The sequence below is a fragment of the Ictalurus punctatus genome, chromosome 4 (assembly GCF_001660625.3).
Source record: "Ictalurus punctatus breed USDA103 chromosome 4, Coco_2.0, whole genome shotgun sequence".
Taxonomy (NCBI): Eukaryota; Metazoa; Chordata; class Actinopteri; order Siluriformes; family Ictaluridae; genus Ictalurus; species Ictalurus punctatus.
The window spans coordinates 11,593,011-11,619,495 of NC_071284.1; the positions used below are offsets into that span (position 1 = coordinate 11,593,011).

A 26,485-nucleotide genomic window follows, 5' to 3' on the forward strand; every position below is an offset into this window, starting at 1 on the left:
TTCATCCATTTTAGCTGTCTTCCATGGTCTTCCAGTCCTTCTGGTGTTGCTGAGCTCACCAGAGAATGTACCAAATTGTTTATTTGGCCACTTTTTAAATTTCTGCTATCTCTCTGATAGGTCTGTTTTTTTTTTTCTTCCAACCTCTTTGGGCTGCACATCAAGAGCTCCCATGAGCAGCTACCCAATACAAATTCATTATATATATATATATATATATATATATATATATATATATATATATATATATATATATATATATATGAGAGAGAGAGAGAGTAGCTAGCTTCACATTCTAGGAGTGTCTTTAGAGCTAATACAGAAGTTCCTCAACTGAAATATGAAATATGTTTCTCATTTGCATGCATCATTCCAATGTAATTAAACATGTCAACCTAAGCTATTTATGGAAAACACAACATTAATGCTTAATTTTATAAAATGAATATGTTTAATTATAAGCATCTTCTACATCAGTCTGTCTTAGGTAATAGTCACTCATGGTGCTCAAGGAAAGCAAAAAAAAAACATTTATTTCACTGTGCTAAATAATTTTCCCTGTAAAACATTAAATTTAATTTATAGCAGATATATGCAATATATCAAGGACAAATTTTCACATTTTTTTCACCAATCCTGGAAGCTAAAGGGCATCGAAAGGTTCAGTAGCATGTACAGCCCTTTTAAAGAACACCAATAAATGGAGTAATGAATCGGCCTGCGTCGTCTTTGTTTTCAGTGGTGTCAAAACCCTGTTTTTTTTCTACATGCGGTGTAAAAGGGCGGTGTGAGGGGCACAGGAACTACATACATAGTGTTGAGCAGATTGCTGTTCAGTCATGTGTGCAAAGTAAGACCAATCTCACAGTCTTTTGCTTTTCTCTATTTTCTACTCTTTGACCTCTGTGTCTGATGACAAAAGCCCAAAGTTCAGAGAGTATGAGTAGTGGGAATTCCTTATTTTATAATCTCTTATTTTATGCCAGAGAAACATGTTAGGTTTAGCCCTGCAGGTATCCAGAGTCAGGGCAAAACCACAATCTTCTTTTCAAATTTCTGCTGAGGGAAAATGAATTTCCTCATGACATCATCAAGTTCTTCCAGGGCCAGTTGCGCATGGAGTACAGCCACCTCATCAGAGTCAGAGCGCACCACCCACTTCAAAGCGCGATACAGCTCCAAAAGAACATCTCCTAGAACCTGCATAGAGAAAGAACATCATAATCAAGCACTGAAGCAGTAAAGGTTTGGGAAGAAGTGGTTTCCTGCTTTCTGTACTACAGCTGAAGAACAAACAATGTCAAAGGCAAGATCAGAAAGTAGGTCCTCAGCACTCTCATTTGCTTTACAGACCTTCATTAGTTAGTGCAACAGCTGCATCCATCCATCACTGTTCCAATATTGATCTAGCAATCCTAGCAAAGCCACGCCTATCTCAAATTGATCCCTAGCACTACTGACAAAGTCAATACATCAGTATTTCCAAATAGTCAAGTCTGGCTAAACACATTCTCTCATATTTACAGAATGCCAGGCCAAGGGTCAAGGTGGTAACTAAGGTGATGACTGGTGTCATAAAGCAGAAGTTCAGGGTCTTATAATGTGTAGTTTGTGTTGACCTTGCTATAGCCAAGAGACCGGCTCTGGAAAAATTAGAGGGTCAGCAAGTGTTTGAATAGCAAGGGTTTCATGTGTAAACCAGAGGAAACCAGAAATCTAATCCATGGCCTTTCACAAACAATTTATCTTTTTGGTGATTGTGCCTTTCTATTAAAATTGTAGTAGTTCAGTCTAGATAAGTAATGACATGAAGCTGCTGTGTTTTAAGGCTTTTTATACTACAGTGCTATTTAATTCTCAAACTTTCTCTGTTCTATGGTCAGACGAATTGGAATTTGAAATTCTTTTTGGAAACCATGGACACCGTGTTCTATAAACAAGAGGAAAGCGACCATCCGGCTTTTTTATCAGCACTCTAGAAGCCTGCATCTCTGATGGTATGGGGTGCATTAGTGCCTCTGGAATGGGCAGCTTGAACATCTGGAAAGGCACCATCAATGCAGAAAGGTATATACATGTTTTAGAGCAACATATGCTTCCATCCAGATTCCATCCCATCTTTACTTCTGAGAGACTCTGCCTCTCTAAGATATTCTTTTTTATAACCAATCATGTTACTGACCTGTCGTCAATGAACCTAATTAGTTGAAAAATGTTCCTCCAGCTCTTTCTTTTAAGTAACACTTACTTTTCCACCCTTTTGTTGCCCGGTCCCAACTTTTTTTGAGACGTGTTGCAGCCATCAAATTCGAAATTACCTTATTTATTCCTTGAAAACGGTACATTTCTTCAGTTTAAACATTTAGTATGTTTTCTATGTTCTATTGTGAATAACACATGGGTTTATGAGAATTGCAAATCATTGCATTCTGGGTTTTTTTGTTTGTTTGTTTTTTACATTTTACACAGCATCCCAACTTTTTTGGAATTGGGGTTGTATGTGTGTATGTTTATTTTAAAAGGAATACTCATTGATTTGGTGAAGTTTTCCGCAATGAGATAATTATTTAACATTTATTAATGGAGTCTCCAGTGTCAGCACTTTATGAGATTCAATATGTTTTTCTCCATGAGAAAGTCTTCGGCACAAAGGATTTTGCAATTTCTGCATTTTTGCTAAGAGAGAGGGGGAAAAAGAGGGGTTTGTGAGGGAACAACTGATTATTTCTGCTAAAGTAAGTGATAACATGAACTAAAATGTCTCACATGTTTGTTAATAATTGGTAATCTATGGAAAATCTGTGGTATAAAAGGAATAAAACACTGCAGGGAATGCTGTTACAAGAGAATAATCAACTGTGGTGTGGGCATTAATTATTTTTTTCCTATAACAACATTCTTTGTCATGTTTTATTCCTTAAACTGCAAACCACAAGTCACACCCCAGAAGAGCTCATTCTCATGAACCAGTCCTATCTGGCGCAGCAAATAGTTTGCTTATGGGTGGTGAATTTGGAAGAATCTACATTTGAATCCTTTTACTTTAAATTAACTGTACCATTTCTAATGCTCACTTCAATGACAAACCCGTTCTCTAGTGTGGGATTTCTTCCTATGTGAAAGCAAGCAATTATTCTCCCTTTTGTTCAAACAGAGACAGAGTGGTCTATAATCACAGGAGTACGGGTTAATTACTATCTCCTGACTAGCTGTCTACGTGAAGCCTAGACACCAGAGACATGAAAGCTAAAACACAACACTTCCCACTGAAATCTGCTAATAGCTATGTGTCATGTTCGACAACAGCAAGTTTAACAGTGCTGAAAAACAATAGTAAAAGTGCTTTTACAATCACATGGGGAATATCAAAGTGGTGCTTTTGGCTGTTGGTACAGCTGGATCCTGTGTCCTGGACATTTTTTTTAAATAATTCTCTGTACATTCTAGTTAGCCACACTGTAATCAATTTCATTTAGTTCTGCAAAATGTTTAGCTAGAAGGATACCTACATAACATCATGCTTTGGAAGGACTTAAAAAATTATACAACAACATTAATCTAGACAAATTAAACTAATGTATAAAGCAATCTGAAATAGAATAAAACAGCAGGAAGGATTGAAAACAGACTGATTGTAAGTAGCTACCACTGCTTTAAACCTCTAGATCAAACCTCTCAGTTGCAGGATATTCTCTATGTTATTCTTGTATGAAAGCCTGATGATTTAGTTAGCAGTTTGAGATTCATAATCTCTCCTGAAGCTGTAATGCTGGTTATCCCACCATTGCTTTATCGGGTTAATGGTGTCTGCAGTTTGCTGAAAGTTTAGCTGTCGCTGGGACACAGAGCGGTTTTACTCTCTAGCTCTTGGCACTGCTTACACACGACATGTCTGCAGTGTGCCAGTGGCCCTCTATGTCACTTCTTGTGACATTTGAGGCACAGGAAACTGACCATGTGTTGCTTTCTTTTTGCAACAACCAACCTTTGAAACAATGTCTGCTTTAAGCAACCAGATTATGCACTGTTCTACAGAGACTCCGTTAGTTTAGCCTTTTTTAGATAGACAAAGAAGATGTAATGTCTCACTGCTTCATATTGATTCTACATTTCTCTTTCAAGGAAATTTTGCATTAATGTATAGCCTTTCTAACCATTTTTGGTCTCTGACTCTTTTGTTTTATTCTATCTAAATTACGTAAGCCTTCTGGTCATTAATGAGGACCACAACCATGCATGTTTTATCTGATGTTTGCACAATATTTTACTTGTAGTCAGTCTAATTTACATCCCGTGAATTCTCTTACATACGTTGAATTCTCAAATCTGTTTGGTCAGAATGTGTTGATTGATTTCTTATAACAGCAGCTCTCACTGCAGTTCCATTGACAGTTTTATATTGATCCACTTGTTCTAATACGATACCGTTTCTATAGTAACACCTTGTTCACAGGGACTTCTATGGAGGAAGCGCCACATAATCTTTAAGTCTGATTATGAATGGATTAAAATGTGTTTATATTTAACAAAGAAAAATGGATAATCAAAGTTTTCTGGAACTACATGTTTAGGTAACATGTATACAAGGAGTCTCGAGTGCGCTTTGTGCCCATTGTAAGCCTTTTTAAAATGTTTTTACACATCAAGCTTGACATTTTTTAAAATTCTACTGGCAGATCATTTTGCTTCTTTCTAGAAATAAATGCTTAGAAATTGAAAAATTATTTGCCAATAGAAGACTATTTCAAGCTTGAAATTAATAAATTGTCTAGAGATTTAATTAGGTTTAATAATCATATATTTGGTTTATAATAATCTCATAATAAGAAATATTATATAAATGTGCCCATATTCAAGATATTGCTGTAATTTTTTTTTGCAGCACAAAAGAATGACTCAGTTCTGCCAGATTAGAAAGCTGGGTGACTGGCCAAAGCAAGCCACTTCATGTGATGTCACTTTCAGTGTAATGTTAACTCGACTAAACCATTTCTCATCGCTGGGTAAACTTCTGTCTTCTTCAGTCTCTCTATACTCTACTTCAGTCCAAGCAAGATGGCTTTTGAGTTTCTTCCATTCTAGGGAGAACTGATCAGTTCATCGATTTAAATGATTAAAAATGGTTCACCCAAAATCTTCACCTTTACTTATAAATAATCACGGATGCTGTATCAAATTTAATATGTACTATTTACATGAGCCTACTACATGTAATCAGAAATAAAATAATGCCACCAACTGAATGCTGTAGTAGTTGTAGCACAGTGGTGGCCTACAGAGTGGACTGGACCTTGGCCTTATGCAAATGAGGAGAATTAGGGAAAACACACATTGCTTCACAGAAGGGTGGGCTTGATGAGAGACCAGTGGTTTTCAAACCATCTGCCTCATCCACACTTCTAAAGCTGCATGCTGAATTCCTCCCTTTAAACCATGTGTTGGACACAGCTGTGCAGTGTATTAGCACACTAAAGAACAGTTTACCCCGAAAGGGTTTCTAAAGTGGACCTGATTCACCCTGATATTCTTCTTCTTGGAGCCTCTACACTTCCTGCTGTTATGGATGGTCTCACATGGATTTGTTCTTCCCCAAAACAATTTATGCCCAGGTCTCATCCTTTCTTCAGTAGATAATCTCATCTGGATACTGCAGACCTGTGCCTATGAACTGCTGCTGCTGCAATCATAAAGACAGTCCCATGCTCATCCCAGTACTCCTAGTCATAATATGCTCACACTGACAATCCTTTCAACACACATACTACTATATGATGCTATAATATACAGTTGTAGAAGAATAATGATTTATAATCCCACTATCCATTGTCATTCAGAAGGGAATGGGTTCCCTTTGTGTCTGGGTCCTTTCAAGGTTTCTTCCTCATGTCGTCTCAAGATGTTTGTACTCAACCACTGTCACTTCTGGTTTGCTCTTTAGGGATGTAAATCTACATCCGGATTTCTGTACAGCTGCTTTATGGCAATGTCTATTGGTAAAAAAGCTATACAAATAAAACTGAATTGAATTAAAGGAATCATTTCATGATTTTTAATGTTTTCCTTTTGTTTGGGTATGAAATGTATGTGTTTGTGCATGTATAAGATCTGCAAAGTCACAAAGCTCATAGTGTACCCCAAAGGGATTTATTTTAACTAACAGAAAACACTGCTCCAGACCTGCCCATAACGTGTTGTTCGAAGTCCAGATTTACTTCCGTAATTCCTCTACGTCACAGCGTGCACCATCAGCATAATCCCGCCCAAAGGCAGCCACAAAGAAAGAAAGCGGGGACGAAATTAGGAATCGGTGGTTACCGTTTATTTATAACGCTGTTCCTGAGCAGTACAACCCAAACGTTTGCTTGTGCACAGAGCATTTTACGAAGGACAGCTTCCTGAATCTGGTCAAGTACAATGCAGGCTATACATGAAGGTTACAACTGAAAAGTGGGGCGATTCCCATTTTGCTTGTACAATCTTGGGCTTCTCAATCAGAACTGTAAGTATGTTTGCTTATTTTATGACGTATCTGCTATTGCTGTTCAAATGTGGAGTTTTGTGTTGTGGCTCAGTTGTAGACCTCTGCTAACGTGCTAGCTAAAGTTTTCTCAGTTTTTTTAGTGTTTGTTTGTATGCTCGTGGTCCGATAGAGACGTTGATTTGTAGCTGCTGTTGTGACTGCATCTTGAAACGGTTTATATCAATCAAATCACAAGCATCTTAGCTTTCAAAGGTATATCGCATGAGTACCTATTTACACACAGAGGCTGTGTACATAGCATAGACGGCCCACGGGCAGGGATGGAATTTACATTGAATCTGAAAGGTAAGAGAGTTACAAAATAAAAACTTGCCACTTTGAAATGTTCTGCTTAAGTCGTGCTTGCAAAGTTGGTTCCGCTTGATCATTCCGCATTTTCTGAATCGACACTGGCTCAAACTGGTACGGTAAAACCGACACATTGCTTAGGGACTTAGAATTGCTTTAGAAGCTTTGGAGGCTAAAGCTAAGCCAAGGGGCGGTACATTTCCGACACGGGTCAGCTAGCCAATCAGAGCACTCTGGGCTTTCTGGAAGGAGGGGCTTTGGAGAAATCGGAGCGTTTCAGGCAGCCTGGGAATAGGGGTACTGCGATAATGTACACTATTTGACAAATAATGCGTTTTATGAACATTAAAACATGTTAACCTATTTTATTACACCCAATAAACAAAGTAATTAACGTTTAAAAACATTTTAAAATCATATGACATGACTCCTTTAAAATATATATATTTTAATTCCCCATCTCACGTGTCTCACTGAGAGGAAGAAACAGATACGCTTCCTACACCAGCTCTGAAGCATACGATACAGATTTTTACTTTTTGTGCAACACATTTTCTTTTCTATATGCATGAGTGAAATCCAAAGAAGCCTCACTTTATACACTTTGTGAACTGAAAAACAATGATATTCAGTACACTAACATTGGAAAACAGAAAAAGATATATCTAAACCACATACAGTACGTTTATTCTGGCTGCCCATGTTAGTGTAATGAGTATCATTGTTTTTCAGTTAATCCTACTATTTCATGTTTTTAAGTGAACTGTGTGTAATCATGGCTGCAGCTATCTCCTTGCCCCCATGGTCCACGGACACGAAGCACACTGTTCGCCTATTCCCCTACTTTGTGATTTAGACTAGAGGAAAGATCACTTACGTTATGCACCCATTATATGTGCTAAATCTGTTGTGCATTTTAGGTAACATTTTCATGTGTTATGGCATTTAATGGGTGATTACACTCATTCTCACATCCACCCACCTGAGTGGTTTTATCACTGAGGCCCCTCAGTAGTAAAGCAATCACGTGGACTGCAGCTCTCCGCACTTCTGCCTCTTTTTCCGTCTTTATCAGGGTTGTGAGACACATGCTCAACTATTGGATAAAACACACACATAGTGTAAAGATGAGAAACACATTTTCCTGGATGCAGTACAGAATGCAGTAGACTGCAGTGCTCTACTCCATGCAGATGCACTAATGAAAGTGTACTAGGTCAAAGATTACACACGCTTTTCCTCCATAAATGAGAGTGGCCTGTTCATGAATAAGCAACCCTGTTATTCACAGTGACAGAGCTGCTTATTCATGAAGAGCTCAGACATGCCCCACCTCTCTCCTACTGAACCTCAGCCATATATAACTGCTTACTCAGAAATCAGAAGCATACACAGAAACTAAAAAAAAAAAAACTTTGAAAAAAGTGTACAAATTCACATAAATATCTAGACACGCCATACACTGTATTTACACAGCATAGTATAAAAATGCATGCCAAATAGAGTCATGCTAGCGAGGTGGCTCTGAGGTTTTGCCAGCTCAGATATTGATTAGGCACATAAGAAGTTCATGTTTACCCCCCCTACTTTTAGCACCAGCACAAACCATAATTAAAGCAATGGGGAAAAGTTCAGCAGAATTCGGTATCCTCAAACACACACATAGATACATTGTTGTTATGCACATAAATTAATAAGTGCTGTGTTGCAGAATTTATATTATGCAGTGAGACCTGAGGCAGCGCTTCATCCCCTCAAGACAATGTCCTGACTTACACATCCCAACCTTTCCCCTTGACCACGGGTTACAATGCAGCTGCACATGTACAAGGTCAAACTGAATCAAAAGATCTAATTATGTCTCACTAATAGCATACTGCATTATGATACTTTAAGGACCTGTATAAATGAAACTTGCAAACACAATTTGAAAAAGTTGTGTTATTAAAAATGCATGTTATTACTGTATTAATTACTATTTAAAAAAAAAAAAAGTCCATAAATCAACAATTTCAGCCAATCTGTCTATCCAGTGTGACCGCTTTGGTGTGATGGTCAGTCGGATTACCTCCTGTGCCAGTGAGCCGAGGGAGAAATTTAGGCGCTGGCACAGCTCTCCCAGGTTGGATAGGCAGCTGGCACGAACGCTGCTGTCCTCGTCTCGTGTGCCACTCAGGAATGCCCCAATCAATGGGCGGCCATAGTGTGGTGCAAGGTCACCTGACACAGAAGAGAGACCCCAGAATCAAAACGCAGTTAATCGGACACTAATTTACAATAGATAAAGGTGGTGTTGGTCTCATTCTGAAAGGCTAAAGCTCTAAAGGCTAAAAGAGTAAGTAACAAATAAAACTACAAGAAGCAGTTAAAGTCCACACACTTAATCTCCGGATCCACCACAACCCTGACCAGGATAAAGTAGTTACTGAAGAAGAATGAATGAATTACATATATTTTTTAAAATAAACTAGTAGTGAAATTATACAATTATAATAATGCACAACAGAGAAAGAACATGAAAGTCCATGGGTAGTATTAGTGTAAACTGTCAAAAATAAATAAATACAGAGTTGGTGTGAATCTCCAATAGTGTTGCTAAGATACTGTCTCACTTCCAGTTCCCAAGAGTGCCCCCTTTTTGACCAAAGTACCCAATAGTCCATTGCTACTCTCAAGGCATCACAGCAAAGACAGACATTTTGTAGTCAATACATAAACGTAAAAAATTGTGGACAAAGTAGCAAGTTCATCCTGTATGTAAATAATCAAAAGGAACCGAAGAACAAAGAATCATAGATTTATGGCAAGTGGCTCAGATTTTATAAGCATTTAGGTCATAGTTTAATTGATCTATTCTTGGGGACCTTTAAGGCGTGGTTCTAAACCCACTTACCAAGTTTGGTGTCAATATGCCATACCATTGCTGATGTATAGTCTGGTTTCCTGTTTGGCATCTTTGTTGTCAGCTGGAGAATGAATGCAAGGAATCTATGGATAACTTTTGTGTGGTACAGACTGATCATACGCTCACTCAATTTAAAAAAGCTTTGAAAATATGTAAGAGTAGTAGCAAAAAACCAACACGTTTTGTCGGATAGCCATTTCTATGTAAGACCTTAGTAAAATCATAATCATGGAACTTAGCATGTCCTAAAGTATCTTTCAAAATTGGAATGATGAATTTATGACGAGGTGTCCCATTATATGTTCAACTTGTATGTCTAACATTAGCCTGTTGGTGGTGCTAGAGGGTTCAAAGTGCACACCTAAAAATTGGTGAAAAGACATTGGACAATTTCTATTGCATTTCAAGATCAGGTTGACTGGCCAAATGCTAGGAATAAAGTCATCCTGAAGAACAAGAGGCATTTTACCAGCTCATGGACTGCACTCAAACTGTTACAAACTGTGCACACATCTGCTGGGATTCTACACAAGGGCTAAACAGAAGTATACATTTCCATCCCCTGATCCTCTATCCACCAGACCCCAGCACTACAACTTGCAGAAATTTAACCTTGTACCTCCTGCCTTCCCAACTTATTATGTTGTAAAATTACTTCATTTTTAATTTGTTCATTAATTAATTTGAAGTCATTCCTGGCTGTTTTGTTTTTACTTTACTAGCCTTGTTTTCAGGGACAATACATTTTCCAACATCCCATACACAAGACCTGATCTATTTTAACAACTCTGCAGTGTACACTTTTCTTCAGAGATGTGACTTCCTGTGACACAACATATAGCCGAGGTGCTGAGAAAATAAACATAGCTCAGACGCCACAATTTCTCTCCATCTTTGTGTGAAAGTGTGAGAGTGACTTAATCACATACCTTATGCATGAGTAACTGGATAGAATGGTACTTTTTGAGTCACTGTGCAATTTGGGAAAATGGAAAGCAATGGCTTTTTTTGTAATGTTTATTCTTTTTAAAGCACTATGTTTTCTTTTAAGTGGCAACGGATGGCTGTACTTCTAAGTTAATTTTCTATTGTCTCCATTGATATGAGCCAGTCGTAATTCAGTGTTCAATACTTGGCATGTGGGTCCAGTGGGACTGAGCCTCTAGAGTCTCTGCTGACAAAAAGGAATATAGCCTTCAGAAACAGTCATGTGAAAAGGACCCTATTTGATGCATGTGTTTAAAATATTAAGAAAGTTAGCATGAGCTTCTGTTTGAGCCTATTAATTAACCAAAGTAAGTTCAAGACACAAGATTGAAAAGGACTCAAACAGCATCTTCAGGCTTTAATATTCATCAACCATACTCCTTATGTTAATATAAACTAGGACAGAAACCTTAAACTTAGACAATTTTTACTATTTAGTTATATAATGCCAGAAAAAACAGAGCTTAAGAGTGGCATGGAGAGAGTGAGACAATTTTGGGTTGCTGGTGCAGTGCAAGGGAGCTGACGGGGGCAGTCACAATGTGTGTTTTTGGAGACGGAGCAAAGCAGCTGTTGGACCCTTTGAGAGTAGGTTCTGTTAGATGTGAGGAACAGTGCCAAACTCAGACACCCAGGCCCAGGCTGAATAACACAGACACAAAGAATAACCCCATGCTCCTGCCAGGAACACTGCACTACCCAAAATCTGGCACAGACCAGAAGAAGAGTAAGGGGACTTAAGAAAATACACTTCAGCTCAGAATTAAAGATTCATATTAACGTGTCTGATCAACTCTGCTGTAAAAAGAGAAAGGCAGAGAGGATATGAAATATTAAGCTCATGTATGAGAGAGACACACAAACAATAGATTACAAATTACCCACCCATGGCTCTACTGGCTCTCATCAAAGCCTCCCCCAGCTTGAGGCGTGTCTCCAGACATCGCCCCCTGCTGGAGGAAGCCGCACCACTTGGAGCTGCCTGATACTCGGCCAACAGCCGCTGCAGGATCTGGTCAGGAAATGAATCAGCCAACAGGACCAGGCCTACACACACACACACACACACACTCACAATAATATTTCAAAATAATGACTTTTTTCACAGCATCTGGTTCAGGGCTTCTGCAGATTATGAATATTTATTTTTATAGATGAAAAATTTGCTTACAAACTGTCAGGTAGGCTCATGTTAGCTAGCATTCACATCAAAGATTAGGAATACATTTATTTACATGGATTAAAAAGTAAGAAATTCTGTCAGGTTAGCTTATGTTAACTATCTATTTGATAGCATTAATAGCGTTTGCTAAGCTCTTCAAGTTCACACTCTTCACAATTTATCCACAGTGGTTTCGACACATGTTCAGCAGTAAAAAGGTGTCATTTTAGTTAGCACTGGTTTTGTATAAATAAATAAAAAACACAAATTATGGGACAAGTATGATTTCTAAAGCAAGTAAACAAAATATAATAAAGTAAAACAATATTCTTCATATTGTAAATCAATAAAGAAAATCCAGCTGAATGGTGGAAGTAAAACTATAATTATAGCCTGTTGGGCCACAGATCACATCATTGTCATAGGTATAATAACATCTTCATAAATATATATTGTATTATATAAGGGCAATTCCCATTATCTATCTGAACACAAACAAAGGTGGGAGCCATTTCTCTGTTAGTGTATGTGCTGTGGTTTGCTCTTTGTAGGGCAGCAGAGAAAAGAAGTATCTTTTTTATATATATATAAGAAATGCTGAAATGTGTAAAACAGAGCTCTCAGCTATGACCATACAGAAGCTTTTCTTCAGCTGAGATTAAAAAATGTGGTCCCCAATGTCCTCTCAAGTACAGTTGAGGTTGGTATCTACATTAATAATGCATAAATAGCAAAGTGTGCTCAAGTTTGGCTGATCAGCTTAAAAAAAAACTCACAAAAGCAGCAACCTAAAGTTATAATACTATGGCTAATATGTCTTGTAAAAGTGTTTTTTTTTTGTTTTGTTTTGTTTTGTTTTTTGTTTTAAATGGAAAGTAAAAGTAGTCTTCTTAAAATTTGTTCTCTTATTTGTCTCAGTAAGATTTACAGGTCAGAGGTAATAGTGGTATAATGATGGTATGATGCATTACCAAATACATCCTATAGTTTCTGACTACATCTCAGGTATGACTGATTAATCCATTTAAGCCTCTACTGAATAAAGTAGTAAGAAAATCCATATGGATTCATTTAGATCTTAAGACAACTTTGGTGTGAGTCTGGTACCAAGGCTACTGCTTACTGATGTTTCATTCTAGTGTGGTAAAACTGACATTAATTTAATATAAAATAAAGAATTTATAACTGACTCTCACAATTTTACTAAATATTGTACATTATGATGTGGCCCAATTACCCCAAGCAGTTTTCACTTAACATCAGACCCCCATACCTTGAATGGCAGAAAGGTACACAAATGAGTCTTCATGCTCCAGGTTCTCCAAAAATATCTGGAAAATACAGATAAAGCTTCATTAAACACTGTGACAAAAATTAACTCAAAGTAATACCTTGTTTGTTTATCCTTACAACAGTTGAGCACGGCACTAGCTCAATTCTCAGTACATAATTAAGGTAAACGAAATAATGAACACAAATGAAATCCACAAAACTGGTTTTAATTGCTTTTTTATGGCTTGAGGTTACTGAAGATTAGAAAACTAATGCACTAATGTACTCTTTTGCAACCAATATAAATTCCAAATACAGATAGCAACTATTATATGTTTGAACATTTTATACCAACCTTGAATTTGAATTTATTATACACTCTTTACCATTTAAAACCATTATACTCATGCACCGACACATATGTGTACTACCATGTTGACAAAATTACAGCTTCAGTAAAAAGACAGGATTTATACAGTAAGAGTAAACACTCCATTCAGGGTCAGAGTGTGTGAATTAGATGTGCACAGGTCTTTGTTTATCCCACACCTGCTCCGAAAAACAATTCTGATCAATCCCACCTACTCCTGTATTTATTATATTTGTATCCACCACTGATATTTTATAATGAATTCAGCTGGTTCTATTTCTCCAAAATCTAAATAAAAAGTAACCAGAATGACCCTGACTGGCAGGGGAGTAGGGGGTAGTTTTGGGGTTTGTGTGGGTGGTTAAAACAATAACATTCAATCCAGTTGACTATATGTGTGTCAAATAACATGTTTTGCACAGTTATTATGCTATACTGATGTTCATAAAAGGTCATCATTGTCATCATTATGAACCCATATTTAAACTCCTCAAATGTCAGCTCAAGGCATCCTTTCATTTGATTAATTACATTTTACTGGCTACCATCTGCTACGATGAGAAACAAATTTAACCAATCAGGATCAAGCTTTTTCCCCGTTTCTATTTGAAATCTTAGCTCAGGGATACTAAGGTGACAGGAACTACAGGAAGAAAAAAAAGGGTAAATCTGGTTTTATAAGATACAATGTTATTTCTCGCCTATAACTAGCATCTCATTTTAAACATTTTCATTGGAACTGTCATAAAGGGATTTCATGACAAAATTATTAATATGGGATGACTGGTTGATGATCACCACTCCTACTACTTCTGGCATCCATTCAGAATGCACAAGCACGTCAAACTTTTCAATATAATTGTACAGATCACTCTGTGATTTTATTAATTTCCTCATAACCCCCTGAAATTAATTCCAGGCTATGCCACTGCTGACCAAAGAATTTACTGAAGATTAATATAGGAACTCAGTAAACATGTTGTACAGCGCTTTTATGGCAGTCTGATACACTTCCATGTTACACTTCCATGGTCTTTCTTTATCCCATGAGTTCTTTATCTGTTTGCCTGCTCCCGTTCACATGAAACTAAAAAGAAATTGTTGGGTCCTGAAGCACACCGCTATGGAGTACCCACAGCAAGGAATACTATCACACAGAATATTAGATTAGTTACAGGATCACAAGCAATCCCCAGTGGACCCTAGCCTGGCTTTAGGGTATTTCATACCAAAGATCTCCACTCATTCATAAAACATTTGTAATGCATCTTTCCCTTTATCACCCAACCAACAGCAAAAGGAGGTGAAATGGTGTGCCCCTTTTAAAAGGACCAACCAGTCAACCAGTGTCTATTACACTACACAAAACCCAGGACAAAATCAATCAAGAGGAAAATTGTATTAATATGGTATTAATTACTGAATCAAAGAACCTACACCTGTTGCAAAAATCCATCCATCAAGCACTGTGAAGGAATTCAGTTTTTCTACCTTTCAGCAAACATTAAATGACAAATGGTAAACAGTCTACACTTATATTGCTTTTTTTTAACCTTCTGCAAAATGCTTTATACTGCTTCTCATTCACCCATTCACACACACACAAATGGTAGCAGAGCTGCCATGCAAGGCGCTAGCTTGACATCGGGTGCAACTTGGAGTTCAGTGACTTGCCCAAGAACACTTCGGCATGTGGAGTCATGTGGGCCTGCAATCAAACCACCAACCCTATAATTAGTGGACAACCTGCTCCACCACCTGAGCCACAGGTTCTAAGCAGAATCCATTTGAGAGCGATAACTGCTACCAATCAAAGAACCCTTGAGGAACACCTTTTTTTCCAAAGAATATTTGCAATGTGCTATAGACTACAATAGACCTATTAGGCCAAGCATTCACAGACTCTCACATGCAAACCCACTCATCTGTTTTCTTTCAAAACTCACACTCACCATCAGAAGCTTGTCGCGGGCCTCTAGTGCCTCTTTGTTTCTCGCTTTTACACACTGGGTGAGTGCCCGCAATGCGATGGCCCGGGTGGGCACATCGGGGTCACAGGCCTCCAGCAGCCACTCAGAGAAGACCTTCTTTGGAGTGGGAGCAGTGGGAGAAGTGGAAGCAGACGTGTGTGTGCTGGCAGCAGGCTTCGGTCTAAATGATTTTCCATTTCTTTCATCTCTATGCTGAAAACTCTGGGCCTGCTCCCTCACTTGTGCAGATGTGCTAGCTGTGCCAAGATGTGCTGTATTTTGGGAATGTGAAGGAACCGAGGCAGTGGACTGTGCGCTCCCTGAACAGCAGGTAGATGTAACTTTAGATGACTGTTGACTGACATGCAGCTTCTCAATGTTTTGACGAACAGCTTTTGGGCTCTCTGAGGTTTCACTAGGTTTGACAGGATTTCCTTTGTTCTGGCTTGGTACCTGATTCTTTCTTTTAGCATAACCACTATGGCTGTAGCATTGGGCAGCATTATTCACAGAGTCTGACTGATAAGCCCCTCGTGTAGCTATGGTAGCCCGCAGATCTGATGCCAGCTCTTGGATCACCGGCTCTGGGTGCTGCTGTGAAATCTGCTCCAAAGGATCCAGCAGCCTAGCCATGGAAGAGTAGTCCTCTGGAATCAGCTGAAAAGAAACACAACCCTTTACCTAGGAAACAATTTTATACATGGATAAATGTTAAGAGCAAGTGCCCTACTCTAATGTGCTGTTAAGTTTAAGGGCACTTTCTCATCTGTTAGTCTGTTTGAGTAAAATTTATTGAGTTTTTGGTTTGTATTTAATTTGTCCGATTTGTTTTCACACTGCACAAATTTAAATAAGCCATACGAAAAACATTTGCTCTTGAGGCATACTAACAAAAGTATTTCAATCACAGGTGAGACACGACAACAAACAGTGCATCCGGAAAGTATTCACAGCGCTTCACTTTTTCCACATTTTGTTATGTTACAGCCTTATTCCAAAATGGATTAAATTCATTATTTTCCTAAAAATTCTACAAACCATACCCCATAATCACAACGTGAAAGAAGTTTGTTTGAAATCTTTGCAAATTTATTAAAAATAAAAAACAAAAAAGCACATGTACATAAGTATTCACAGCCTTTGCCATGACATTCAAAATTGAGCTCAGGTGCATCCTGTTTCCACTGATCATCGTTGAGATGTTTCTCCAACTTGATTGGAGTTCACCTGTGTTAAATTCAGTTGATTGGACATGATTTGGAAAGGCACACACCTGTCTATATAAGGTCCCACAGTTAACAATGCATGTCAGAGCACAAACCAAGCCATGAAGTCCAAGGAATTGGCTGTAGACCTTCGTGACAGGATTGTATCAAGGCACAGATCTGGGGAAGGGTACAGAAACATTTCTGCAGCACTGAAGGTCCCAACGAAGCACAGTGGCCTCCATCATCCGTGAATGGAAGTTTGGAACGACCAGGACTCTTCTTAGAGCTGGCCACCCGGCCAAACTGAGCGATCGGGGGAGAAGGGCCTTAGTTAGGGAGGTGACCAAAAACTCGATGGCAAGAGCTCCAGCGTGTCTCTGTGGAGAGAGGAGAACCTTCCAGAAGAACAACCATCTCTGCAGCACTCCACCAATCAGGCCTGTATGGTAGAGTGGCCAGACGGAAGCCACTCCTCAGTAAAAGGCACATGACAGCCTGCCTGGAGTTTGCAAAAAGGCACCTGAAGGACTCTCAGACCAAGACCAAGACAAGGATTGAACTCTTTGGCCTGAATGGCAAGCGTCATGTCTGGAGGAAACCAGGCACCAGTCATCACCAGGCCAATACCAACCCTACAGTGAAGCATGGTGGTGGCAGCATCATGCTGTGGGGATGTTTTTCAGCAGCAGGAACTGGGAGACTAGTCAGGCTCGAGGGAAAGATGAATTCAGCAATGTACAGAGACATCCTTGATGAAAACCTGCTCCAGAGTGCTCTGGACCTCAGACTGGGGAGAAGGTTCATCTTTCAACAGGACAACGACCCTAAGCACACAGCCAAGATAACAAAGGAGTGGCTACAGGAAAACTCTGTGAATGTCCTTGAGTGTCCCAGCCAGAGCCCAGACTTGAACCTGATTGAACACCTCTGGAGAGATCTGAAAATGGCTGTACACCGACGCTCCCCATCCAACCTGATGGCGCTTGAGAGGTCCTGCAAAGCAGAATGGGAGAAACTGCCCCAAAAATAGGTGTGCCAAGCTTGTAGCATCATACTCAAAAAGACTTGAGGCTGTACTTGGTGGCAAAGGTGCTTCAACAAAGTATTGAGCAAAGGCTGTAAATACTTATGTACATGTGCTTTTTTGTTTTTTATTTTTAATAAATTTGCAAAGATTTCAAACAAACTTCTTTCCCATTGTTATTATGGGGTATTGTTTGTAGAATTTTGAGGAAAAGAATGAATTTAATCCATTTTGGAATAAGGCATGGAATAAGGCATAACAAAATGTGGAAAAAGTGAAGCACTGTGTATACTTTCCGGATGCACTATAAGTGGAGTCAATGTTTCGTGGTGATGAGTGTAATAAATACATACACAAACAGACACTCGTAGTGACGGAGCTTACTAATATGGACAAACACTGAGCGTATTAACATGACATAAAAATGTTGGCATATTGTACTCTGCTTTTGCATTATACCAGTTATGTAATCAAGGGGAAAAGTACTGTTGTGTTGTCAAAAATAAGCTTAATGCCTACTGATTTTTCAGAGGCCAAATTCAATTCATGTTCAATGAAATGTACATGAAGAACAAAAATCAATTTCTCTCTGGATTACTGATGCACTTAAACGTGACGATACGAGCACGAGCACCCATTGTAAATCTGAACAATTACAGGTATGATATTTGACATCAAATCCTTCTTTATATTAACCTTTTTATAAAGCAAACCGAAAAGTGAAGATTTGATTTGGCCCAATCAGTGAATTGTATTCTGGTAAACAGGCAAATTAATTTTAGTCTTTACCAGGTTTTACTGGTAGGCCTTATCCTCTCTGACCTCAACTGTCTGGATTGTATGAATGCAAGGAAGGAATGTGAAATTATTATTTTTTTGACTGTGGGCACTGGCTTATTTGCTAGAGCAGAGTAAAGAAAAACAATTGGTGCAAAGACAGCAAGTAAACTGAGGTGAATATGACATTGGCGGTGAACACCAAAAGGAAGAGAAGGAATTAGAAGGAGGTTTGTATGAACAGTGGGTACAGGGTAGCATCTTTATGTATTTTCTATGACACTAGTCGCACTACCCAGCAAACAAAACGTGCTTTCGACAAAGTCAAGCGAACCCCCGCCATTGAAATGAAAGCTACAGTTAGTCGAAAAGAGGCTTGATCACGACGAAAAAAAATAATCAACGGCAAATATATGTAGAAAATAAGCTTGAACGATTTTAACATTCTTGAAACACTATATTACTTGGAAATTAAGCGAAAAAAACTGATTAATGAAGTTACTGCTGTGTAATTTCAAAGAAATATATCTAGATGTGATTGTTCACTATTTTTTGATAGCGTATTCTCCAATTTAAGGGAATACGAAATCTCTTGCATAGGAAACTGCACATACAAAACCAAACATACGAAGCTAAGCACGTGCATGCGCAGATATCGTCCTTAAACCATGTTGGATTTCATTGTACATATAGGCTATATCTTGAACTGGTATGTTTGTGTTATATATAAATGGATTGTTAAGTAGATTATACTCTAGGCATGGTTTCGACGATAACATGCGTATAAAAGTGTCCCCGTTTTACGGCTTGAAAGCGGCTTGATTATACGTCATATCAACAATAATCTTTGTGAGTTTTCGCCGACTATTCGACATCAAATTGTTTGCTGGGTAGGCACTAGTTTTTTGCATGTTTAACTCTCAATCCTGGGTAGAAGCAGGAAAAATAATGACAGTAGTAATATGGTGTTGCCTGCAAATACACTCTGGGTATGGTATTGGTGGGATTCAAACTTGTGACTGCCCAAAGATCTGGCAAAAGATTTTTTTCTGTTGAGCCAAACGTGAGCCCATAATCAACTTAACAGTGTGTTTAAAATAAAATAAAATAAATAAATAAATAAATAAATAAGACACCTATAGGAACTGGAAGACTCAATGTAAAAGTAAACAGGTAACCAAGCATATGTTTTTAAGTCAAATAATCATACAACACCAGGAGCTGCTTAAATTAAAAATCAGAAAATATAAAACAAAGAAAAAAAATATGCAATAAAGCAACTTCAGGCCTGATCCCCTCCAAACACCTGTGAACGATAGGAAATGTATTTTCATGCACTCTAAGCAACATTTCTATTTTGTGTTCTTCTGCACAGGTGGCCATAATACATCTTCAGCTTTACAGCTGTGCCTGCAACTTTGTATCACTTGCTGCAGCTGAAACGATTTAGGGATACGTTTTGTTATCACTGAAATCGAGCTGCACTGCAAAGGCCATCTCTTTCTTGTAGATTTGATGGTTGGTTGTTTTGATGCAGTCATGAAATTCACTTTTGTGTTCATACCTGCCTAAACACACCACTCTAAATAAAATGCAGGGGTAAATGCAGCAGGGTTGAAGGTGAATGTACTATACCTGTGCAGCTCCAGACAGCAGAGTGGCCACCAACCCCATTCCCATACTCAGAGTCTGACTCTCAACTGAGCTCTCTGAGCCATGTTCTAGACCTACACATGCCCTCTGTAGCATGGCCTCTATGAAGCTCACAACCTAGACAGAAAGAATGAGGGATAGAATGAGAAAGTATGTTTAACATTATTACACACATACTCATATATTGAGATGAAAATTGCCTGGGTTGCTGCATGGCACTTGGCAACCACAAAATGTACAGGACACTTTTTTTCCCAAGAAAAATAGTGATATAGAGATATTGGCAAAGACCAATAAATTCTGTGTGCTGTTTTTAAGATTAAAATGCGTCATATGCCCTAAATCTTCTTAATCAGGACTCCCAGTAGAACCTTGCCACAAATACAGATACAGTCACACAAGGACAGATGACTGCTCTACAAAAAGAAGCTTAAATGGCCAACAAAAACAGAGCAAACAAAGCTGCTAACACCAAATTAGGTAAGGAATTACCAAACATTAGGTATGGACTTCTGATCTAGTTTGGGCACTTGTGGTCTGTCCAGAATTATATTATGAAGCTCAATATGACCTAAAAGGTTTCATCTAACTCTGAAGCATAAATCACCAAGCACAAAACCAGTCACACACCTGGGTGGCCTTACGCAGTAGCTGTGTGTGTGGCAGAATCTCACACATAACAGCCAGAGTCTGTAGGAGAGCCAGCCTTTGACCATAGCCACTCACACACCCTGTGAGGTGTTTCTCCAACTCCAGCAACGTCATGGAAGATGTGTCTACTCCCTTTTCGGGCTCCAGCTGCTCTGCTGCTAAGTCTGTCAGATCCTACATGGGGGAGAAAAAAAAACTGGCTTGTTTATTTTTGCACTATTTCTGTCTTCAAATTCAAACAGGAGTACCTACAGGATAAAACCAGTCCTACTTCAGTGGTGTGTATTTGTGTTTGCCCTCGATATACCTGTAACAACTGACATCCTTCATACTGAACTGGTAGGTTGTATTAATATTATCCACCCACTAAGCATAACTGCCTACAATGTAAAAATATAAAACAGTTTTTTGTCCTTTTTTTTGCAGAAAACTACTTGAATTGGCAAAAGTGCAATTGCACGAAATTGTTTTGCACAGACTTTCACAGTGATGTTTGTTGCCAAATGAGACCTTTTAGCTGTATTCGACACATGTGAATCGAAGGGGGCTTTGGCTGAATGCGTGTTGTGATGACATCACATGACGCGTCTTGGCCTAACTATGTGGAAAATTTTCCTCCGAATACTGCAGAGTTTCATTGATTTCTGCGATCGCAAAATCCTGGAGGGACTGAATATGAAAAGAAAATACCTTCTTACATACCTGAGTCTATTTACAACAAAAAGATGAAGATGTGCTCAGGGAAGTTATTTACTGCTTAATTTAAAAGAGTGCAATTTGTAAAATATGAAGATAAATAAAAATATGTGATGTGATTTATACCACTGTTAATGCCACTCCTTTCAAAACATACCTGCAGGAGGAAGAGGAAGAATTCTCCAGGCAGGTCGGTGTCCTTCATCTCAGCCAAGATCTGTATAACACACTCCACTTTCCACTGATCCCCTGACACTTTCTCATACAGAGCATCATCCTCATCACTGCGTACATAAGACAGACCAAATGATTCGATATTTTGGAAAATCTACTTCAGTGACATGATATCACATCATAATGCTGCATCTCGGTCACCTGACTGGGTCTTTTCGGGTGAGTCTGACGCCTCCTTCACTGCCAGGTGAGAAATGGTATCCAGGTGCAACACCACCCCCACCTCCATCTCCACTCCCCGGCATGACACACAGGTGTTTGAGCAGTAAAAGTACTGATGACTGCTCCACATGAGACAGGTACCACTGCAAGATTTCCTGACAGGGGGTGCTGTTGAACATAACATTAGGGGACTTAGGATTAACAAATATTTTAATATTATCATAACTCAGGCTTTTACTGACCGTAGGTGAGAGACATTTTGTTTGGTGTAACAAAACAGGCTGACGATTGTGGGAATTACTTCGCCCAGAGCACTTAGCAGTATTCCTGATGGGCTGTTACCCACCACATAGATCTGTTAGAAATGAAAAATGCTATTATTAATAGTATGAATTTATAAATTTACAAAAGAGTCCATTTCACAGTTGCAACACCCAGGTAAGCTTGTACTACAAAGAAATAAATCTCTTAGATAGGATGAAACCTAAAGCCACAGAATGCAGTTTTTTTAAAATCCATAGAACCAATTAAGACAAATTATTATAGAAAAATAAGTATGAGTGACATTTCGAAATTGTAATAAGTATTTCTGCTAAATCCCCCTGTGAGAATGATTATTATTAGGAACATCTTTACACCTACTCATCCAATTATCCAAACAGCCAATCACGTAGCAGCACAATGCATAAAATCATGCGGATACAGGTACAACGCTTCAGTTAAAGTTCACATCAAACATCAGAAGGGGGAAAACTTTATCTTAGTGACTTTCAGTGTGGCATGGTTGTTTGAGCAAGACAAGCTGATAGTAGTAAAATGGTAAATTGCTGATCTCTTGGGATTTTTCTGCACAAAAGTCACCCGAGTTGACCTAGAAATTCTGTGGGCAGAAATGCTTTATTGAGGAGAGATGTCACAGGAGAAGGGTCAGACTTGTTTGAGCTGACAGGAAGGCTACAATAACTCAAATAACCATTCTTCACAACTGTAATGAGCAGAAAAGCATCTAAAAATGCACAACATACCGCATTTTCAGGCGGATGAAAATTTTCTACATTTTCTCTCATTTTCTACACGAGCAGAAGACTTCATCAGGTTCCACTCAAGTCAGCCAAGGACTAGAATCTGAGGCTTCAGTTGGCACAGGCTGTTAGGAACTGGGCCGCTGAAGAGTTGAAAAGACCAGGTGATGTTTTTCCAATCTTTAATTATCCAGTTTCATTGAGTCTGTACCCAAACCATACCACGGTCACTGATGAGACTTTTTCTCCATTCTGATGTTTGATGTGAACATTAACTGAAGCTCTTGAAATGTATCTACATGACTTTATGCGGTGTGGCTGCCACATGACTGGCTGATTGAATGCAGTGGTCAGTGAGTGTATATACAGATGTACTAAATTGCAGCAAGCAGCTCAGCGCACATTTGACAGCCAGACAGAGAGAGACGGAAAAACAGAGAATGTATCTGCACCTAAGGGAGGTGAATAGTAGCGTAATAGCTACATTGTTAACATTCTAGAAGTAAAATCAATAAAACAAAGGAAATCTTCAGAAAAATCAGGAAAATAGCAGTTGATCATCCAGTTCTACAGGAAGCATCTGGAAGTTGATGATGCTAATTAAAATATTTTAATAGAGTACTGTGATTTCTGATATTGCAAACATGACCCAATAGTAGTAAATTTCTCACTTTGTACACATCCTCCACACAACAGGTCAGCTCAGACTCGGGTACTACCTCCTCTCCTGTAACATATGCCGCCTCTAAAATATGAAGAAAAAAAAAATACCAATGTACCAATATTAAGAGGCAAGAACAGTGTGAAGCTTCTATTCAGGACTGAGAAGATTCAATGTACACTCGAGTGAAGGTTTACAACACACATATACATTGATTCTCTGGCACCATCAATAACATAACTGCAGGCCTTGCTGGACATTTTAACAGCAGAGAAATCTATACTCAATCAGTCACAGGCTATTTAAAAAAAAAACTGCTGTCTTTACATGCATCCACACACACAGACCTGGGACTGATGCACAGTGCTGTAGGGGTAAGAGGAGAGGAGACAGTAGAAAGCGTTGGGCAAACTCAGGCTGATCGTCCACCATGGTGAGGGCCACCCTGGTGGCCACTCGCTGGAACTGCAGTGCTGTTATCTTGTCCTTGAAATGGAGAAGATCTAGAACCTACACACAGCACGGTGATATAATTAGAGAATAAAAGTGTAAAACGATTCCAAGTGGTGAGAATATCAACCCAAAATATTAGGAGTTTCTAACTCCTGAATTATATAATCACTGAAATCAGCCCACCTCCTACTGAAAGATGGGTGCGTATGACAAGTGGGTGCGACCCTAGATGGGAGTTAGACATAATTTTTACGTAAGATAGCGGTGTTGTGTATTTTGTGGCTGTTTGGCTCATCATGTTTTCTGCATTGACATGGTGCAATAGCAAAGTAAATGATGGACGTAGTATTGCTGCATGTGACATGACATCAGAAACAGACTAAACAAACTTTAAGTGTGTCTCAAATTACACACTGTTTTAGTATTCTGGACAACTTTTAGGCATACTTTTTACATACATACATACATACATACCTGAAAGCATGTCCCTACTTACTAGCCTTCTATGTCAGGGGTGTCAAATATATAAGACCAGCACGATAAACATTCTAACATGGCCACCAAATGAATTTATTCAATTTAATTATTTAAAATCCTTTTGTGTATCGTAATTGAATTGAAAAAAATTGAGTTAGTTTCAGTTCCAGGATTTAACACCACAAAATGTGGGGGATATCAAAGGGGGTGAATAATTATGCAAGACAGTGTTTTTTTTTTAATGAACTGCAGTTATGTATGTATGTATGTATGTATGTATGTATACACTTACCCTACACTTTATTAGGAACACCTGTAGTATAATACACCTGTATTATCTAATCAGACCTGCACTCTAGCATTTGTACCTTATAATCTTCCAGATTCACATTAAATACAGAGAATGTGAACAATGGCACTCACATAGTGCGCAGCATAGTGTGTACACACATATGCATAGTTAATCTTTATAACGCAATTATTCTAGTGTAATTCAGGTTTATTAACTGCTGCTTGTTTTTAGACAAGCCATGCCATTTTTCACTTGAGTACTAAACCAATCTTTACCTGTGGGCACACTTGACTGTAATAACTCTCAGCAGAGAGCGACTGTTGGGGGCAAGTCACCAGTATCTTGGCTACAGCATCACATTTTCTCCAATCTGAGTCTCCACCTAGTGGACAAAATAACGGAATAAAAGTCTTGAGGTAATTCATTACATAAATCAACAAATCATATAAACATGTAAAACCAAATATTATATTAAACCCACATTTTTTCTAATTACTTAAATGAATTTTAAAAGAGCACTTTTCCCCATCTGTAAGTACAGGCTGTTACAAAAGGGTGAAAAGCATTTCAAATCAATCACAGCCTTAACTACACCACACCAAAGATCTTTAATGATTTTCTGAATTTATTTATACTCCAACATCTACTAAACAAGATCAGTGCTATTACTACACACTACAACCTCCTCAACACCAACTCTAGGAGCTTGACAACACCACTCTTACCTCCCGATCCCTCCAAGATGGCTCTGACCACCGCTTGGACCCCGTGTGGCTGCATCAACCTCTCAGAGAGCAGGTGACCACAAAGACGCCTCAACCAGGGGGGAGCCTGAGGCAGCCTGGAGCCTGGAACCGCCTGGAGCCGTACACCAGCATAAACAGTGAATAGGGTACACTACTGAAAAATGCAGTTCAGAAAAGAAGAAACAGTCAAAGTTCACACCTTAGGGCCCCCTTGAAGAACCAGCAGTTCCTTTATAGCAATTGGCTGATAAACTCTTCCCAGAAGACTCTGAAGTTCTTGTTTGCACATCTTCCGCTCTTCCACAGTGAGGCCCTGTGAAAAAAAAAAAAACATTATTGGAAAAAAGTCCAATGCTAACAGAGGTTGAGTTGACAACCCCAAGAATCAGCTAAACAATGCAATTGTCAAACTGCAATCTTTGCCTCCTTTCAAGACATTTTCTTACTATGTCTCTGATTGTATTTGAAGGGTGGATTCTGGAATCCCCGGCCCCTTCAGTATATATCCATTGAGTGATTTGTAATGAGTTATTAATCTACCTTTATCTTTCAAAATATCAAATGATTTGAATGGCTTCTTCAAGCTTATGAGGTTTACTACTACATGTGATAAAAGCACTTAACACCTGTTAAAAAAAATAACTAAAATTTACTCTTCTAGCTGACCCTGACAGCCCAGGTCATTGGGAGTCACTCAGGCCTGTGCTTACTATTGACTATTCTTAGTTAAAGCATTTACTTTACTTTTCATGTTCTATCATTAGAGAATAATGACAAACATTGTCTGAACTTCTTACTGAGAGAAAGTATATCTAATCAGTTTGTTCTGGGAAAGTTTCCTGGTCAGAGCTAGAGCTTGACCAAATCCAACCTTGAAGAACCTGTGTATCTGTATGTGTGTGTGTGGGTTGGTGTGTGTCAGCACTCTTGTCAC

At 38.7% G+C, this 26,485-nt stretch overlaps 1 protein-coding gene and 1 long non-coding RNA gene across 2 annotated transcripts in view; one reads left to right on the plus strand and one right to left on the minus strand.

The window, feature by feature from the left end:
• Positions 1–432: 432 nt before the first annotated feature.
• The window catches only part of tango6 (transport and golgi organization 6 homolog (Drosophila)), a 34,752-nt gene continuing 8,699 nt past the window's right edge, over positions 433–26,485 (minus strand). Inside the window, exons 3-18 of the mRNA XM_017466691.3 lie at positions 25,751–25,864; positions 25,531–25,663; positions 25,081–25,187; positions 23,931–24,093; positions 23,594–23,667; positions 22,143–22,255; positions 21,880–22,068; positions 21,662–21,788; positions 20,788–20,982; positions 20,140–20,274; positions 15,478–16,152; positions 13,157–13,214; positions 11,607–11,768; positions 8,898–9,049; positions 7,812–7,925; positions 433–1,200 (exon numbers count right to left, since the gene is read on the minus strand). Coding sequence (XP_017322180.2) covers positions 1,024–1,200; positions 7,812–7,925; positions 8,898–9,049; positions 11,607–11,768; positions 13,157–13,214; positions 15,478–16,152; positions 20,140–20,274; positions 20,788–20,982; positions 21,662–21,788; positions 21,880–22,068; positions 22,143–22,255; positions 23,594–23,667; positions 23,931–24,093; positions 25,081–25,187; positions 25,531–25,663; positions 25,751–25,864 — 2,688 coding nt within the window. The 3' untranslated portion in view covers positions 433–1,023. The remainder of the gene's footprint in view (positions 1,201–7,811; positions 7,926–8,897; positions 9,050–11,606; positions 11,769–13,156; positions 13,215–15,477; positions 16,153–20,139; positions 20,275–20,787; positions 20,983–21,661; positions 21,789–21,879; positions 22,069–22,142; positions 22,256–23,593; positions 23,668–23,930; positions 24,094–25,080; positions 25,188–25,530; positions 25,664–25,750; positions 25,865–26,485) is intronic.
• LOC124627968 (uncharacterized) lies at positions 1,208–5,322 on the plus strand. Its single transcript, XR_006982380.2, has 3 exons — positions 1,208–1,319; positions 1,884–2,067; positions 4,883–5,322. It is a non-coding gene; the product is annotated as an uncharacterized LOC124627968 (long non-coding RNA).